This window comes from Panicum virgatum, chromosome 9K (assembly GCF_016808335.1).
Source record: "Panicum virgatum strain AP13 chromosome 9K, P.virgatum_v5, whole genome shotgun sequence".
Classification (NCBI taxonomy): Eukaryota; Viridiplantae; Streptophyta; class Magnoliopsida; order Poales; family Poaceae; genus Panicum; species Panicum virgatum.
This window is the reverse complement of record NC_053144.1, coordinates 54,394,203-54,410,280: the sequence shown is the minus strand read 5'-3', so window position 1 is coordinate 54,410,280 and position 16,078 is coordinate 54,394,203. Positions and strand designations below refer to the sequence as shown.

The following is a 16,078-nucleotide window of genomic DNA, read 5'->3' as shown; positions in this document are numbered from 1 at the left end:
ATTTCAAATGCAAAAACATCCTTTCACTGAGGAGCAATCATCAACAATGTAACAGTTAAAAGCAAAAAGATGCTACTATGATGGTTCAAGAAAAGATGTTAATGGGATGGTGGAGTCTGTTAAGACGAACAACTCATTTTCTGTGGTGTGGATTCCTTGGAACAATCTAGCACTAGTGAATTCTGTTTTCAGTGTTTACTGTTTCGATGAAAAACAGTTGACAAAATACAGACTGCGCGCAGAAAAAATTGCATCTTGTTTGAACCAGAAAGATTTGCGACAGCAAAATTTCTCTCCCTTCCAATTAGACAATGCATTGACTATGGTACACTCAAATTGCTGGTTGTGTTTGCATCAACAGCAAGTCAAAAAACCTCACCTCTCTACACTGTCGGCCCAGAATTTATACAAGCCCCTTGCCCCGGGAACCGGCAACGGAAAAGGCCCTAGAAGATAGTCTGCTCGCCGAGCTCCTGCCCAGCCATCCCCTCCCTTATCACTCTTTCGAAGAACTGCTCGAGCGTGTCCTTGCCGTAGCTCGGCGTCTTCTCGTCGCTATACTCCCCGGTCTCGGGGTCCAGCAACAGCATGCTCTCCGAAGCATAGTACCTGCCAATCTTGCCGAACTCCGCTGCGTCTTCCAGCCCCGGGAACAGCTTGGCCAGTCCATCGAGCACCCAGATGACGGCATCCATGATCTGGATCGGCACCTTGATGAACTTGGGCTCGCGCCCGAGCAGCCGGAACAGCATCTCCCCCTGCTCCAGCGGCGTGAGCGCCTTCCCCGGCCCGCCGATGGGCAGCACCTGGTTGATCTTGTCCTCGTCGTAGATGCAGTCGGCGATGAAGGCGGCAAGGTCATCCTCGCTGATGGGCTTGCAGGCGCAGAGCTTGCCGTCGCCGAACATGACGTACGGCTGCCCGTTCTTGACGATGTCGACCTGGCCGCCGAGGCTCTTGAAGAAGGCCGTGGGGCGGACGACGCTGTAGGTGAAGGTCGGATCCCGCGCGGCCTCGGCGGCGAGCTCCTCCTCGAACTTGAGCTTGGCGCGCTGGAACTCGAGGAGCGGCTTCTGGACGCAGATGGCGGAGAGGAGCACGAAGTGGGAGGCCCCCAGCCCGCGCGCGGCCTGGAGCGTGTGCAGCGTGGCGCGGTAGTCGACGCGCCACGAGTCCTGCACCCCGCCGCCGCGGCTGGCGAGGCAGCAGACGGCGGCGTGGACGGGCCCGCGCGCGGAGAGGTCCGCGAGCAGGACGGCCGGGTCGGTGACGTCGGAGAAGACGACCTGGGCCGGGGCGAGGTCCGCGACGACGTCCTCGGGGGAGTTGCGGCCGCGGATGCCGCTCCGGGCCCGCGCCACGGCGAGCACGCGGTGGCCCCGGCGGAGGAGCTCCCGGACCACGTAGCGGCCGATGTAGCCCGTGGCGCCCGTGACGAGCACCGTGGTCTCGGATGGCGGCAGCGCGCGGAAGGGCTGCGCCGCCGGGGCCGGCGCGGGCGGCGCAGCACCCGTGGAAGCGAGGAGCGGGCCCCGGCAGCGGCGCCGAGCGGCGGGGGTGGCGGCTCTGGGGAAGGAGAGGAAGCCGAGACTGGGAGTGGAGCGGGTGGATGCCGGTGTGGCGGTAGTGTTGGTGGGGAGCCGGGAGGAGAGGAGAGCCATGCCTGTGGCGGCGGAGGTGTTCGGCGAAATGAGGGAACCCGGAGCGCGGGCGGCGGCCGATTGGGAGGGGGGCGTCGAGTGCGTGAGCTGGGCAGCGTTTGTGGCGGTGGCGGGGGTTGGGGGGATTCCGGTGGTGGGATTCTGGCCTGGGACACGGCGAGGAAAGCAGGCAAGGGATGGATGGATGGATGGATCACATCACATCCGTCCATGATCTTTTTCGACCACCACCAGCAGCAGCTGTTCGGACAAACAACAAAGCAGTGGAAGAACTGGCGGCACTGTGAAGCTGGGCTCAAGTCTTTGTCTCAGCCCACGATTCAAACCCCTCACGGAGAACGCCACAAAAGAATGCAGCCCGTCAAGGCCCAAGGTCTGGATGGCTGAAATTTCCTCAACCCATGGGCCTATCTAGAATCTCAAAAAGATCTTGCTCGTCACAGAGCGCAGCCTCCAGGAGTTTAAAGCGGAACGCACCCTCATCCACAGAAGAAACCCTAGCGTCCGCGGGCGTACACGCCGCCGCCGCCGGTTTCTTCCACTGCTTCGCCTGCTGCCGCTTCTCCTCTCCTTCTTTGGGTCTCGTCTCTGAGTTTCTTGTGGGGATTTCGATTCCTTTCGCACCACCCGGGAAATTGTTCCTTTCCAGTTCGTTTCCTTTTCCTTTTACTCGGTGTGCTCGCGTTCCATGAAGTCCGTAAAAGCCTCGCGTGATCCGTGAGCGGTTGCTGTGCTGTGGTTTACTCGCAAGAAGTCGTCTGGTTTTGGATTGATCTGGCTGTCTTTGTTCTTGCTTTTTTCTTGCCAAAAAAAAAAATGCTTCTGGGTAGGTTTTCCGTGCAGGTTACTAATTGAGTCGATATGAGTACGCGTTGCCGGTGATGACAGCGTATGGCATGAGCTTCGGTAACTATTTTGCGCTTCGGGTAATCTCTTACCCGAGTTACCGACGGCGAAGATTAATGTGCCAAAATGCTAATCTGAGGCCAAATATTGATCCGTTTACTTTTAATTGGGAACCCGTTTAATCACTCATTATTCATGCAATCGATCTTTTTCTTATTTAATCTCCTCATAATGTGAACATCGGAGCATGGATCCGGATCTATGTCGGTGCAGCAATCAGTTGATCAATGTACCTGCAACGAATCTGCAGTAGCCTAACTTTGAACGTTCAAAGCTAGATGACATGGCTGAAGTGAAGAGTGCTGGTGAAGTGGTGAGACCGTTCTTCATTCTTATCGAACCATCAAACTATATAATTGCGGAGGACCGTTCAAGTGTTACAGCTCGCATTCATCATTTTGGGTGACCATCTTTTTTTTAAGAGGATAATCTGCTTTTATAGAAAGCAATAAACGTTCAGGTAACAAAACATTTTGTTGGGGATACCAACTAACACGGGAGTGCTGAAAGCTAGAAGGAAAAGCACGCCCACACCCGGGCAAATTACAGGACGCAGCCTGCCGAACCCAAAAGATAACTACACTCGATCCAAGGATTTTCAGACGGCGGATTTATTCTTTCCACCAGATTCTTCATCCACGCCTCCATGTTCATGTGTAGAGCTTGCAGCTTCTGTCCAGTAGCACCCACCACTTCTGCATAAACGAGTTAACTTTATACAAGGTGACAATAGGAGATCGAGGAAAGCACTTTTGTATCATGATCTTGTTTCTAGTAATCCACATTGCCCGGCAACAATAACAAAGAGAGAAATTCACATCATAGTCAGCACACACCAAAGGAATCCAATGTGTTAATAAGTCAGCCATATTCCTTGGCACCCTTTCCCAGCCCAGCACCTCTTTGAAGCTTGTCAGTCTCCGGGGTATTACAGATAATACAATTGGCTTCTCCCTTCCATTTTTTTCTTTTCAGGGCTACACCCGTTTGGATCCTCCCCCGAAGCGCTAACCACATAAAAACTTTGAGTTTCATGGGAAGTTTGGATTTCCACAATTTGGTTAGCCGTTTGTCCAATCCCCCTCTAGAGGTGAGGAACCTGTACATAGATTTTGTTGAGTATTTCCCGGAGTTTTCTAGGACCCAGATGGGCTTGTCCTTCCCTGGCTGAAGATTCACATTCTCTAGTGCCCATCTTGTGCCATTTAAATCCATTTGAAGCCGGCAAGTGAGCGATTTTTGACATGAACAGATCTCACTTCTCAAAGCACTGCAGACATGTAGTATATAGTACAAAACCTATAAGACCCTGTTTAGTTGGTGAAAAGTTGTTAATTTTGGTACTATAACACATTTCGTTGTTATTTAACAAATAATGTCCAATCATGAATTAATTAGACTTAAAAAATTCATCTCGTGCTAATCAGTTAGACTGTGAAATTAATTATTTTTTTAAACTGCATTTAATGCTTCATGCATATGTCCGAACATTCAAAGCATTTGACTGTAATAAGTTGTATAAATGAGACATGTAGTATATATGAAATGTTTTCCCAACATAAAACTTGTACAGTAGTGACATTTTTAAAAATTTCTAAACAAGGATGCAATATGATTGAGACATAACATGCAACCACACTGCCCCAAGCATTATTCATACAACAAAATGCTACTCCCTTCTTCTAGCTCGGCCCAACAAAGCTTGAGCTTTGAAGATGGCGATTACAACTTATGACAAACTTGGACCATCCGAAGACGCGTCCATGAGAGCTCTATCGGCCGCTGCGGCTTCGAGCATCATTGATCAAGATATGGTGCACGACTAACAACACTTGCCTAGCAGCGAGCACAACAAAACAATGAGGGAACACGATATGCTGTGCGTAGACAGACTAGCAATAAAGAGAGAGAAAATAATCTTGGAAAGCAAATGATAAAATAATACAAGCTTGAAAAGCCTGTCAGCTCAACCATTATACAATTTTGGCTAGCGAAATTTTTAAGCTCTAGCTCAAACATACCATAAACTTGCAGTATGCTTTTGCCACTACCAAATGTTTCTAGTGTTGGCACACTATTTTGTCACGTCACATCTACTCCCCTATATAGTCCGTCCTATGCATAACCAATAGCTTCACCAAGACAAGCTCCTCTCATTCTTTTTGAATGAATCACACAAGATAGTGTGAGTTTCATTGATATAGCATAATAAAAGTACAAGACTACGGCTCTGGAAGGCCATAGTCAGGAAAATAAAAAGAAAATAAAAAAAAGACTCGTTTGATTGGATTGAGTTGTCAAAACGAGAAACTCTACAACTCAATTCACCCGGTTGGATTGGGATATTAATATAGAAAGAACTCGAAACTACCTCGAGAGGCCCTGACTGGTTAGATTGGGGCCTCAACACGGTCAAGACCACTCCGCTAGGCAACGCCGACCGTACAAAGCCAAGCCGGGGCCATGTACAAAATTTAGAAGGAGAGATCGTCTCCTTCTAAATTTCGTTGTAATTGAGTCATACCTTCTTCGAGTCTCTCCGTCTGAACTTAACCCACTTAATTTAACATGTTCAGAATGATTGTGAATTTGGAATTCTTGCCAAGCTTTAATCAAAATAGTTGTGTTGTAGTTGCCGGCGGGCCACTACATATATAGACTACGAAGTATATGAAGACCATATTTATTCATCGACCAAGTGGCAACGATAATCTTAACATTAGTTTTTTCATATATATTCTGATCACTATGTTTCCCACAATTTTCTTTTCAAAATCTGATCCTTACTTCTGATCGTTATGTTTCCCACAAATTTTTTTTTCAAAATCATTTGCTACCAGCCACTCCATTTTGTTGTTCTTGTTGGTCATTTCCTGGTCTCCATTTCGAGTCATATCATAGCAGAGCAACTTCTTGGTTCCGAACCAAAACCAGATAGGACATCTTTGTCACCGATGCAGCTGCTGTCTACCTTGCGATCGGCCCCCACGGCCGCACAAATCCAGCTGCGCCGGGCTGCCGGCCACGGCCATGTGCCATCCAAACCTCTTTCAGATCAGATCGGTTGGTGGCCACAATCACACCAACCTGGCAACCTCCTCGCACGTCAGCGGCCATGGAGCCGACGGGGAAGGGGGAAGCCGGGGAACGCACCCCGAATCCGCGCGACGCGCCGTGAGCCGGTGGCCAACTGGCCATGGAATGGAACGCGCTGCGGATCGGCGCCGCCCACAGGCCCACCGCCACGTTCCTTCCACGCCGCCGCGTCAGCGACACGCCCCGCTGCCCACTCCTTCCCACACGCCGCCTACCAGCAGCCGCAAGGCGCGGCGCGGGCCCCGCACGCCAGCCACATCCACTGCCACCGTCCGGAATCCCCAATCCACCGGCCGTTGGCGTGGCGCCTCCGCGTTCCAATCCTACGTGCCATCTTATCCACAAGCTCGCCCGCCGGCCGCCGACTGGTGAGGTCAGTCGAAACTAGACCTGGGCATGGGTCACCCGACCCGAACAATCCGACCCAACCCGCCTGAAAAAAACCCGACCCGACCCGACCCGAGCTACGTGGCGGGTGGGCGCGGGCCGTATTTTTTGACCCGCAACAATCAACGGGCCGGGCACGGGCCGTGATTTTTGACCCAAAACCCGACCCAACCCGAAAAAACCCAACCCAAAGGCCAAAAAACCCGACCCAACCCGAAAAAAAACCCGACCCGACACGCCCGCGCAGGGTGCACGGGCCAACCCGACCCGACCCGGTGATAGGTACGGGTCGGACGCGGGCCGTCCTATGCGACCCGTGACCCGACCTTGACCCGACCCGAACCCGACCCGACCCGACATTTGCCCAGGTCTAGTCGAAACGCCCCCAAACCGTCCCCACGCGGCGAGGGCAAGTGACGGATCCACCTGGCCCCACTCGTCTTTTCGAACGGGAGGCCCACCCGTCACCGGGCGATCGAACTGGGCGGCGCGGGAAGGTAGAACGGATCGGCCCCACCGGCCAGCGACGGGAATGCGAGCGGCGCTGGAAAATCTGGCGCGATAAACCCCCGAGCAGGCGAGCACCTGGCCACTTGCATTATTGCGGCCGCTGGCTCCCCTGCCACGTGGCGCCGGGCCCTTCTGTCCCCGCTGCTTACCTCAAACCTCGCCCATAAATACGCGCGCGCGAAAAAATGAGGGGTGAAAAATCGATCCGTGCAAGCACACACCAAGCAAATCGAGGAAAGTGCAAAGCGCGGCGTCCCAATCAGCGGACGTGGTGAGCAGCAGCAAATCCATGGAGGCCGTGCTGATGCAGCGGGCGGCGGCGGCGAGGTGGGGGTTCGTAGGGGAGGCGGCGACGGGTGGCGCCGGGCAGCAGCCGGCCGGCGTTTTCCGGCTCGGTGCGGCGCGGCGCGCACCCGGCGGGGCCGTCCGGGCCAGCAGGCTTGGGGGTCCCGTGCGGGCGCACGTCTCGGAGGAGCGGAGCAGGGAGGCCGCCGGCGAGGCGGTGGCGGTGGCGGAGGAGGAGGACGCTGTGAGGCTGTTCGTGGGCCTCCCCGCGGACGTGGTGGTCTCGGACGGGCGCGGGGTGAGCCGCCCAAGGGCCGTCTCGGCGGCGCTGCGCGCGCTCAGTCTGCTCGGCGTCGACGGCGTGGAGCTGCCGGTGTCCTGGGCCGCCGTGCAGCCCGGGTCCGGGGGCTGGTTCGAGTGGGCCGGGTCCCGCGCCGTCGCCGCCATGGTCCGCGACGCGGGGCTCGACCTCCGCGTCTCGCTCCGCACCGACGGCGACGCGGTCCCCGAGTGGGTGGCCGACGCCGCGGCCGCCGACCCCGACGTCCTCTTCACCGATCGCAACGGGCACCGCCGCGAAGGGTGCCTCTCCTTCGCCGTCGACGAGCTCCCGGTGCTCGTCGGCAAGTCCCCGCTCGAGGCCTACGAGGCCTTCTTCCGCAGCTTCGCTGACGAGTTCAAGGACCTCCTGGGGTCAACCATCACGGTAAGACGAATCCATGAGAAAGGGCAGATTTTCTTTTGAAAAGAAGGGCAGATTTTTAACTTCAAAAAAGAAAAAGAGCACATTTCCTCGTCCTTCCAATTTGTGCCGAATCGAATTGTAAAAGGCTCTTCTTTGACTAGCCGTTTCCTTGGTTCGTGCAGGATGTGACTGTGAGCCTGGGTCCCAACGGCGAGCTCCGGTACCCGTCGTACCCGCCGGGGAGCAACGGCGCCGACGGCTACTCCGGCGCGGGCGAGTTCCAGTGCTACGATAAGTACACGCTGGCCCGGCTGAAGCGTCACGCCGAGTCGTCCGGGCAGCCGCTGTGGGGCCTGTCGGGCCCGCACGACGGGCCGCGGTACGACGAGTCGCCGGAGTCGTCGGCCTTCTTCCGGGAGCCGGGGGGCTCGTGGGAGAGCGCGTACGGGGAGTTCTTCCTGTCCTGGTACGCCGGCGAGCTCCTCGTGCACGGCGACCGCGTCCTGGCCGCGGCGTCAAGGGCGTTCGGCGGCCAGCCCGTGGAGCTGTCCGCCAGGGTGCCGCTCCTGCGCGGGTCCTCGCGCCCCGCGGAGGCCGCCGCGGGGCTCCACGGCGGGTACGGCCCGGTGGCCGCGATGTTCGCGCGGCGCGGGTGCACGGTGATCGCGTGCGGCGTGGGGGCGCGGCTCGACCCCCCCGCGGAGGAGGCCCTGGCGCGGGTCAAGGGCGCCTGCGCGGAGCACGGCGCGCGGCTCGCCGCGGAGAGCGCGCCGCTCGCCGTGGCGCGCGACGGCGCGGTGTCCGCGGGCGTCTGGCTGTCCGCCGGGCGCACCCGGCCGCGGCAGTTCACGTACCAGCGGATGGGCGCGGACTTCTTCTCGCCGGGCCACTGGCCGCTGTTCGTGCAGTTCGTGCGCGCGCTGGAGTGCCCCGAGGAGGCCCACGCGGACGACCTTCCCGGCGGCGAGCGGCTCACCGTACCGTCCGCCTCCGCCGCGCAGGAAGATGCCAGGGCAGTGCAGACCGTGTGAATGGACACGGCATTAATCGTAACTCCTCGATGTACAAATGCAGTATAGCACTACTGCAATGGTAGTTGTATTTTAGTAGTGCTCCATTCAGTAGGATTAAGCAGTAAGTACATTTTAGCTGCGAGATGAGATGAGTTGATCCTTTGTATCAGTGGGAACCAAGAGCAGGAGTGTACCACTATATTGTACTCCCTCTGTTTTAAATTATAAGTCGTTTGATTTTTTTTATATCAAGTTTGACTATTTGTCTTATTCAAAAAATTTGTGCAAATATAGTCAAATTTAAGTCACTCTTGAAAAACATTGATAAAGTAATTCACAATAAAAAAAGTGATATTTTGCATAAATTTTTGAATAAGACGAGTGGTCAATTTTGAGGTTGAAAAAGTCAAACGACCTATAATTTAGAACGGAGGGTGTACTCCATTTATGTATCTTTTTCGTCGTGTCTAAAAATGGTTTCTTCTCAAGGGGTAAAACTAAATTGTACTAACCTCTGTTCACAAATAATTGACAACTTTGATTTTACTGTTCAAAGTTTCACATTCAATTTTCTCATAAATTCATTGTTATGCAATTTCAAACATGCATCATACTTAAAGTATTCTTGACACTAAATACAATGATACTCTAAGTGTTCTAGTTAACAAGATACTTTTTAAATAATTAGCAGTCAAAGTAGTAATAGTAAAAGTCAAAGTTGCTAAGTATTTGTGAACGGTGGTTAGTATTTCATGATCGTGATGATAATGATGCATTGTTGTTGCGTGAAAGTAGTATCTCGTGACGTTACCTCAAGAATCAACATGAGATATTTGTTGGCATTTTCTTCAAAAAATTTTTTGTTGGCATGCCATTTGCGTACAGGGGTCAAGCTGAAGTAAACTCTGCCTCCGCAGTGCACCAGAAGAAGAAAGACGATTGACGCAAAGTGCAATGCAGGCCATGTTTTGTTAGGTGTCACGTCACAATTTCACAAAAACACGAATATCTGCATGGAGTACTAAATGAAGTCTATTTGCAAAATTTTTTTAGGGATAGGTATAACTTTTCGAAACGAATCTAATGAGCCAAGTTCCATCATGATTGCTACAGTAATACTAAAGTGACCGCGCTCAATTATTCCCTAATCATACGGTCAAATGTCTCATTAGCTAGAGTAAACTACTACAATACCACAATTGTGGAGGTAATTTTATAATTAGATTTTATTTAATACATCTAATTAGTAGTCAAAGCATCAAATTTTTTTCATAAAAACGTTTTCACGCCAAACCAAACACGGCCTTGGCACGTTGAAAATTGTCAACTGTAACATTTTAAAGTTAAAGGCTCTGTTCGCTTCATCTTCGCTGCATCCAGCCAATAGTATTTCTCTCTCACACAAAACTAGCACCAGCCAGCCAGCAGTACTTTTCTCTCATAAAAAATCAACACCAGCCACCAACACCAGCTAGCCGAACACAGCCAAAGTGTGCACTGAAGGGTGCAAATTGTCGACTGAACGAGACGTTTTCAGGCTGTTAGCGTATTGGGTTGCCCACCACAACCTAATGCATTGCATGATGAACATGTCGAGAACCGAAACCGAAACATCAACCAAGCATTAAAATCAAGACCTGGTACTACAGTATTTGATATCTGTACCACTGAAACTGAAAGCCTCTTATGCTCACAATGTCACCGCTGGCCACACAAGCACATGCCGTCTTCCACACTAGAATTTTGACTCGCCAACACCGGCAAAGAATGGATATATCGAAATTACAAGAGGAAAAACAAGCTAGGCGGCAGAACAAGACGAGGCCAACGAGGCATAACTATTTACACAGCGACTCATGATCAATCTTGGACGACTTCTTCAGGAGATACGGTATTTCCCAACCCTCCTGCTTCAGCATCAAGCATGAATCATCTATGCAGTCCTGCCAACCTGCAGGAAGAAAAGGCCGAAAGCTTGTTAATACAGGTGGAGAGGGCAAATGTTTGATTGCCAAAGCAAATCTGTGCCTTCAATAATAGGAATTGTTAGATGCGAACGTACTTCAACATTAATAGGAATTCAGGCAATTTAGTCTGAAGTATGAATACTAATGTATCTGAGATTCCTACTTTTTATTCTTATTGTTCCTTCAGAAGCAAATGCTACAGAGATATATTAGTATTGATGCTTCAGAAGCAAATGCTACAGACAGATATATTAGTAACTATGCAGACTTTCGCCTTCAACACTGGAAACTGCAAGTTGAATAGTTTTTTATTGATGAGTCAACTGATGTATAATGGAGATCACCTAGAAACTCAAGAGACAAATGACATGGTAAGCCTCTGCTTTGAATCTAAAAATATCAACTCTAAAGTTCAACCAGATATGGGCAGACTCAAGAAGGTCAGACATCCCTAACAGCAAAGCTAAAAGATTTGGTCACGGCTCTCTATCACTAGCCTAATGGCCAGAGTTGTTCAGTTATGGGACCGATTTGGTCAAGGCTCGCTATCCATAATACATATCAATGGCAAGTGAGTAGCAACACTGGCATAGTAAGGACAACAAAGGCAGAGATAATCACCTTTCCTCATTCACAGGCTATTTTGGTATCGAAACTGCTCAGACAAATTGAAAAAGCTTGAAATGCAGATATTGGATAACGGTAGTCCATGGTGAACAAGTCCTTCCCAATGTTTCCAAACTGGAGAATCACTTTGTCATTCTCCTGGCTACCTGATCCGTTGTCATCTGAAGCCACCAGCTGAAAGTTTTTCACCGAGGCAACAGTGACCCGACCACGGAAATTCAGGCACCAACACTGCAGTTGTTCATGCCACCTAGGAGACTTATTCTTCAGCACTAGCCTATCTTCCTTCTGAGTGGATGATTGCGAAGCTGTGTCTATCCGAGCTGATTTAGATCTGAAGAATGGAATTGATGGGAAAGAGTCAAGGCTGCTAAGAGGAAATTCGGTCTGTGTTGGAGCTTTCCCTCCTTCCTCAACGGCTGATGCAGGAATTGAATCCATAACACAGTTCATCCTTCTTGGACCTCTGCAATAGGCAAACAATAGGACACTTATTGTCAATTCATGTGTTTTTTTATCAAAGGAGGTGATATGGCTTTTGTATAGATTTTTAACCATGAAATGAAACTAATACATAATTAGCTTCTACAATTGCTACATGCAACAGTTTAACCAGTGAGGCCATTGGCACACCAATGCAGTTACAGTTATCAGAAACAAATTCTTTGCACCCCAGATTCACATATAATGGATTTTTTTTCTAGCCATGTGTGGGCAACTATGTTTACCCAAACAACATCCATATTTTATTTGTTGCGATAAGACTTCCAATTTCAATACCTGGATCCCAGAACATTCAGCTCATACGAAATATGTGAAACAGGATAATTCCCAGCAGGAATTCTGGGGGAGACCTGGTTCAAACCAATCACACGTGCAGAGCGACTCTTTGAGACCACTGCACCATCATATGGTGGATGAGCATCATAGACAGTGAACTTTGTTCCAAGAAAGTTTGATCTGTTCAAAAGAGACTTGGTTAATAGACCTTTAGCTATGTTTTGCTCAATGAAAATAATTCAGACAATTGAGTCTAAAGTATGAATAGTAATTATAAATTGATCTGTATGTAGCAGCAAGAAAGATGGATAGTTTTTTTAATCGTCTTCACAAGCATGATTGGTAACAGCAAAGTGTGTATAATTTATATAATATCTAAGAACAGTTGACTTTAGGGGTTTGCGCATACAAAATATAGCAAAAGAAACAAGCAGTTGATACTTAAACAACCTGTAGTATAACTAAAGGGCATAGCTTATGTGTAATACATTAAAAGTTAACATATACTAGAGCTTTGATGTATTCCGACGTCATGTCTCAAAAGATGACCTTAGCTTGCCAATGTAGGTGCTGCTTCCCTTTGACATATCAACCTTGTCAAGAGAAATTAGGTAGTCTGTACATGTGGGCTTCCGGCATTTGCGTGCAGCAAGTAAAAACTTTCCATCATCTGCCAATGCTGCAAGAGAATAATTCTGAACTTAGTAACAAAATTCCATTATTCGTGGATATAGCTCTAGTCTAGATGGTTTGTCCAACCAAAGGAGGATGGATAAAAAACCATACCTTCTGTCAGTCCAATATACAGATAATATGTCTGAGTAGTCCGGTTCCTCCTGATGAAACATTTAAGAGTGCCATCCCTTGGGCCAGGCTGAGTGTCATGGTGATAATAGTACAAGTCAGAATAATTTGTCTTCAGACTTTTAATTGTAAGCCGATTCATCAAAATGTGAAGAATTCTAAATGAAATGAAAAGAAACAAAATATAATGCATTTAGTATGGGGGTTTTCATGCTAAACTCATCAAAGACCGCAGTAACAGGGAAAGGGATAATCCAGTATATTTAATCATGGCTGATTTCTCACATGACCTTGATACATAACTTGTTATGACTAAGTTTATTTTCTCAACAACCATCCCTAATCTCAAAACACAGAATTCATTTAAGTACGGTTATGTAGCCATCCAATGGTTAGATGCTTCAGAACTCAATATGATTACTGACCGCTCCTTTGAAAGAGATGGTTCATTCCTTAAGAGTGCAGCAACAACCATTCAAAAAAAACGTAAGCAATGATTCAACAAAGGCATGATGGAGCACTCATGGAGCGCAAGCAATGATTCAACTAAGGCATGATGCAGCAGACATATATCGCCATCCTTAACCGCTTGACCAAACTAATTCACACATTGGTGACTGGAAGAAGGCCAATACTAATGAGTACCCTTAGAACACTGATCATAGAGCAATTTTTACGGTCCTTTGGATACCAAAAACTATACCTAGGAACCGAAAAAAAAATACCTCAGCTAACAAAATTTAATGTTATAATCGAGTGTCTCGAAGGACCGTAGAAAAGCTCTTGATCCTTAACTTCCCAAGCACTAAGATGATGGAACAAAACGCACAGACACAACAGTAGCAGCAGCAATTATCATCTGTATGACAGACGAGGATGATCGAGACCGCAGACCTGCTTGAGCGAGATGGGGAACGTGAGTTTCCCTGACACCTCGGGGACGCGCACGGCCTCCTTCATGATGCCCCTCCAGGTCCGGCAGACGCCGGCGCATGACACGACGTCCTTGCGGGCCGGCCACCAGCTCTCCGACGCCTCGATCCTCACTAGCACCTCCCGCAGGAGCTCGGGGGGCAGCTGCGACCAGCAGCTCTGATCCATGGCCTGCGACGGCTCCGCGGCAGCGGCCCGCGACGCGTTCCCGGCAGACCGGTGGGACCGGGACCGCAGGGTGTGCCGCGAGATGCTCCCGAACTCGTCCCTCATGTCCTGAATCAGGCTCCTGAAGGACATCGCTCTTCTCCTGCGCTGTCCCTCTCCAAATCAGGCCCAAGAATCTGTCTGTGGACGCCCCAAGAATCCACCACCAGCTGACGCCACCAAATCCCACATCTATGAGCAGCAATAATGGCAAATCTAATCACATACATGTCATCAGCATTCAGGATAAATATCCAGAAAGAGAAGTGGGGTGAATCAACAAGATTCATCATCTAGGAAAAGAGCAGAAACATAAAGTACTGATTCACCAGAAACAGAACAGAAACAAGATTCACCATCATGTAACAAGATTCACCAGAAACAGAGCAGAACCAACCTCAGTTCATGGCGCCTTGAGTGCAGCTGACCCCCATGGCATCGCCCATCCAGAATCCTTCTATTTAACCCAACAAGACACCGATTTGAGCTGGAGCCAAGCAAGAGTCACCGGGTGTAAAGTACTGTCTGGAGCAAGAGGCACCCAAATTCAACTCGCCAAGAAACCGTCGGCAGGAAGAAACCACAAACACCACCTTCCCTCCAATTGGCCTAAATAAAGCCCCGAAATTGACCTGCAAATAATTGTGCAGAGATTCTTATTCTTAGTTTGTGGAGAAGGAGGAGCAAGAATTCCAACAAAAAGGAAAACAAAGGAGTCACCTTTTGCCGATTGGGATGAGTGGTAGGTGCCTGGAATATTTTTTGGTGTGGTAGTATACGAACAGGTGGGGAAACGAAACCGCAACTTGTTTATCAATGGAGGAATGGAATTGGGAAACGGATGGGATTAGGGTTCCTTCACCAGCTGCTGAATTTGTCTGGGTCTGGGTGGCTGAAAATGATGGGTGGGCACCCAAATACTACCTACCGACCCATCCATTCAACTAGGCGCCTTTCATTCACATCCAATTAATCAATTCATCATTAGCACACTAATAAATTTGTGTGTGTGCATGAGTGCAGTTGATTGCCCTTGCCTAAAAGTAATGGAAATTTGGAGCAAGGACAGAACATACTTTGACACGCTGTCCCATGTCACTTTCGGATTCATCGGAGACCTTTGTCAGCAAGACCAGGGAATGGGTCTTTCCCCAATCCAATCTTTTCCCTAATCAGAATAGAGCTTGGAGCCTTGGAGTGTTTGGCACATGACTGAACTGCCTCCCCGCACAGCAGGATGAGTGTGGTTCAAGCACAAGAAAGGAAGATTTGATTTCTCTGGGCACCCCCATGCCAGTTGGGCGGTGTGAGGGAAGTGTTGCTGTCATGCTGCACCTAACTGTCTCCCTGCATGCAAGCCCTGTTTCTGTTAACATAGAGCAAATTCTTGTCTGGCCAGGATGCGAAGTGAAATGTTGCTGTCAGTCACCCTGAATCACTGTGCACCTGGTGAATTGATAGGACGAGGGTGTTATCTACTTATCTGCACTTATCAGGTGAAATTACAATGGGATTATGTTTCCCTGACGCTTGTTTTTTAAGCATTCAGGCTTTCCCTACCGCATTGCTTGCTGGTGGCGCTTTAGCGGCCGGCACCAAACAGCGGAAGTGGTCGGGAGCATCATGCGTCCTCACAAGTGTTCGGCGTTGTGGGTGGCAAAACAGCACTCCAAGAATCATGTAGCGATCTCTGTTTTCTTTCTCTGAAAGGGCGTCAGTGGTATGATGGCTTGGAGCTATAGACCTGTTTTTCTCTCTCGTTTCTCTGAAAAATTGGTCCTGCAACAACCAAGGTCAAAAAAAGGGCCGAACGAACCAGGCAATCATTGGCAAAACACAGGTGAAGGATTTGCTGAGTGATAAAGAAAAGTAAGCTAACCGCCTAACTAACTACAGTCTCTTTCTTCATCGTTCAGAAAACCAGAAACCGTGCGACTAGGTAATCCAAAGTCACGCGCACGGTTTTCAGCTCGCCGAATCTGAAAATTCGGCCATAAACCCAGCGGGTAAACTGCTCTCGCTGGCGAAGTTTTCTTTTTTTTTGATGGTATTTAGTTGCAGGGTTGAGACAGGGACACGTGAGGCCCTGTTTAGTTTCCAAAAAATTTCAAAATTCTCCGTCACATCAAATTTTTGAACACATATATGAAGCATTAAATATAGTTTAAAAAATAACTAATTGCACAATTTAGCTGTAAATGATGAGATGAATTTTTT

At 49.5% G+C, this 16,078-nt stretch overlaps 3 protein-coding genes across 5 annotated transcripts; 1 reads left to right on the top strand and 2 right to left on the bottom strand.

The window, feature by feature from the left end:
- Positions 1-232: 232 nt before the first annotated feature.
- LOC120652360 (divinyl chlorophyllide a 8-vinyl-reductase, chloroplastic-like) lies at positions 233-1,876 on the bottom strand. The gene has a single exon (XM_039930155.1). It carries the CDS (start codon positions 1,659-1,661, stop codon positions 447-449), a length of 1,215 nt encoding a protein of 404 aa, XP_039786089.1. The 5' UTR covers positions 1,662-1,876; the 3' UTR covers positions 233-446.
- A 4,823-nt stretch (positions 1,877-6,699) lies between these two features.
- On the top strand, positions 6,700-8,795 carry LOC120652358 (inactive beta-amylase 9-like). Its single transcript, XM_039930153.1, has 2 exons — positions 6,700-7,551; positions 7,713-8,795. The coding sequence occupies exons 1-2, from the start codon at positions 6,850-6,852 to the stop codon at positions 8,559-8,561; spliced, it is 1,551 nt and encodes a 516-aa protein (XP_039786087.1). The 5' UTR covers positions 6,700-6,849; the 3' UTR covers positions 8,562-8,795.
- Positions 8,796-10,140: 1,345 nt separating this feature from the next.
- Positions 10,141-14,827, bottom strand: LOC120652357 (tubby-like F-box protein 6). Of its 3 annotated transcripts, none has more exons than XM_039930152.1 (8): positions 14,582-14,827; positions 14,259-14,493; positions 13,616-14,031; positions 12,704-12,791; positions 12,467-12,596; positions 11,918-12,097; positions 11,132-11,603; positions 10,141-10,494 (listed from the first exon to the last, which is right to left on the bottom strand). In XM_039930152.1, the coding sequence occupies exons 3-7, from the start codon at positions 13,952-13,954 to the stop codon at positions 11,138-11,140; spliced, it is 1,203 nt and encodes a 400-aa protein (XP_039786086.1). In that variant the 5' UTR covers positions 13,955-14,031; positions 14,259-14,493; positions 14,582-14,827; the 3' UTR covers positions 10,141-10,494; positions 11,132-11,137. The 3 variants fall into 3 exon arrangements, with proteins under 3 accessions (XP_039786086.1, XP_039786085.1, XP_039786084.1); XM_039930151.1 differs by having other exon boundaries at positions 13,616-14,077; positions 14,582-14,770; XM_039930150.1 differs by having other exon boundaries at positions 13,616-14,053; positions 14,582-14,767.
- Positions 14,828-16,078: the final 1,251 nt, after the last annotated feature.

What these genes read in the sequence shown, in the direction of transcription:
- LOC120652360 (XM_039930155.1), bottom strand. Translation starts at nt 1,661, where the DNA reads ATGGCTCTCCTCTCCTCCCGGCTCCCCACCAACACTACCGCCACACCG.
- LOC120652357 (XM_039930152.1), bottom strand. Translation starts at nt 13,954, where the DNA reads ATGTCCTTCAGGAGCCTGATTCAGGACATGAGGGACGAGTTCGGGAGC. An exon ending in GTATATTGGACTGACAGAAG is followed by an intron (nt 12,597 to 12,703) that starts GTATGGTTTTTT and finishes ATTCTCTTGCAG; the next exon opens with CATTGGCAGATGATGGAAAG. An exon ending in CTGAATGTTCTGGGATCCAG is followed by an intron (nt 11,604 to 11,917) that starts GTATTGAAATTG and finishes TGCCTATTGCAG; the next exon opens with AGGTCCAAGAAGGATGAACT.
- LOC120652358 (XM_039930153.1), top strand. Translation starts at nt 6,850, where the DNA reads ATGGAGGCCGTGCTGATGCAGCGGGCGGCGGCGGCGAGGTGGGGGTTC. An exon ending in TCCTGGGGTCAACCATCACG is followed by an intron (nt 7,552 to 7,712) that starts GTAAGACGAATC and finishes TGGTTCGTGCAG; the next exon opens with GATGTGACTGTGAGCCTGGG.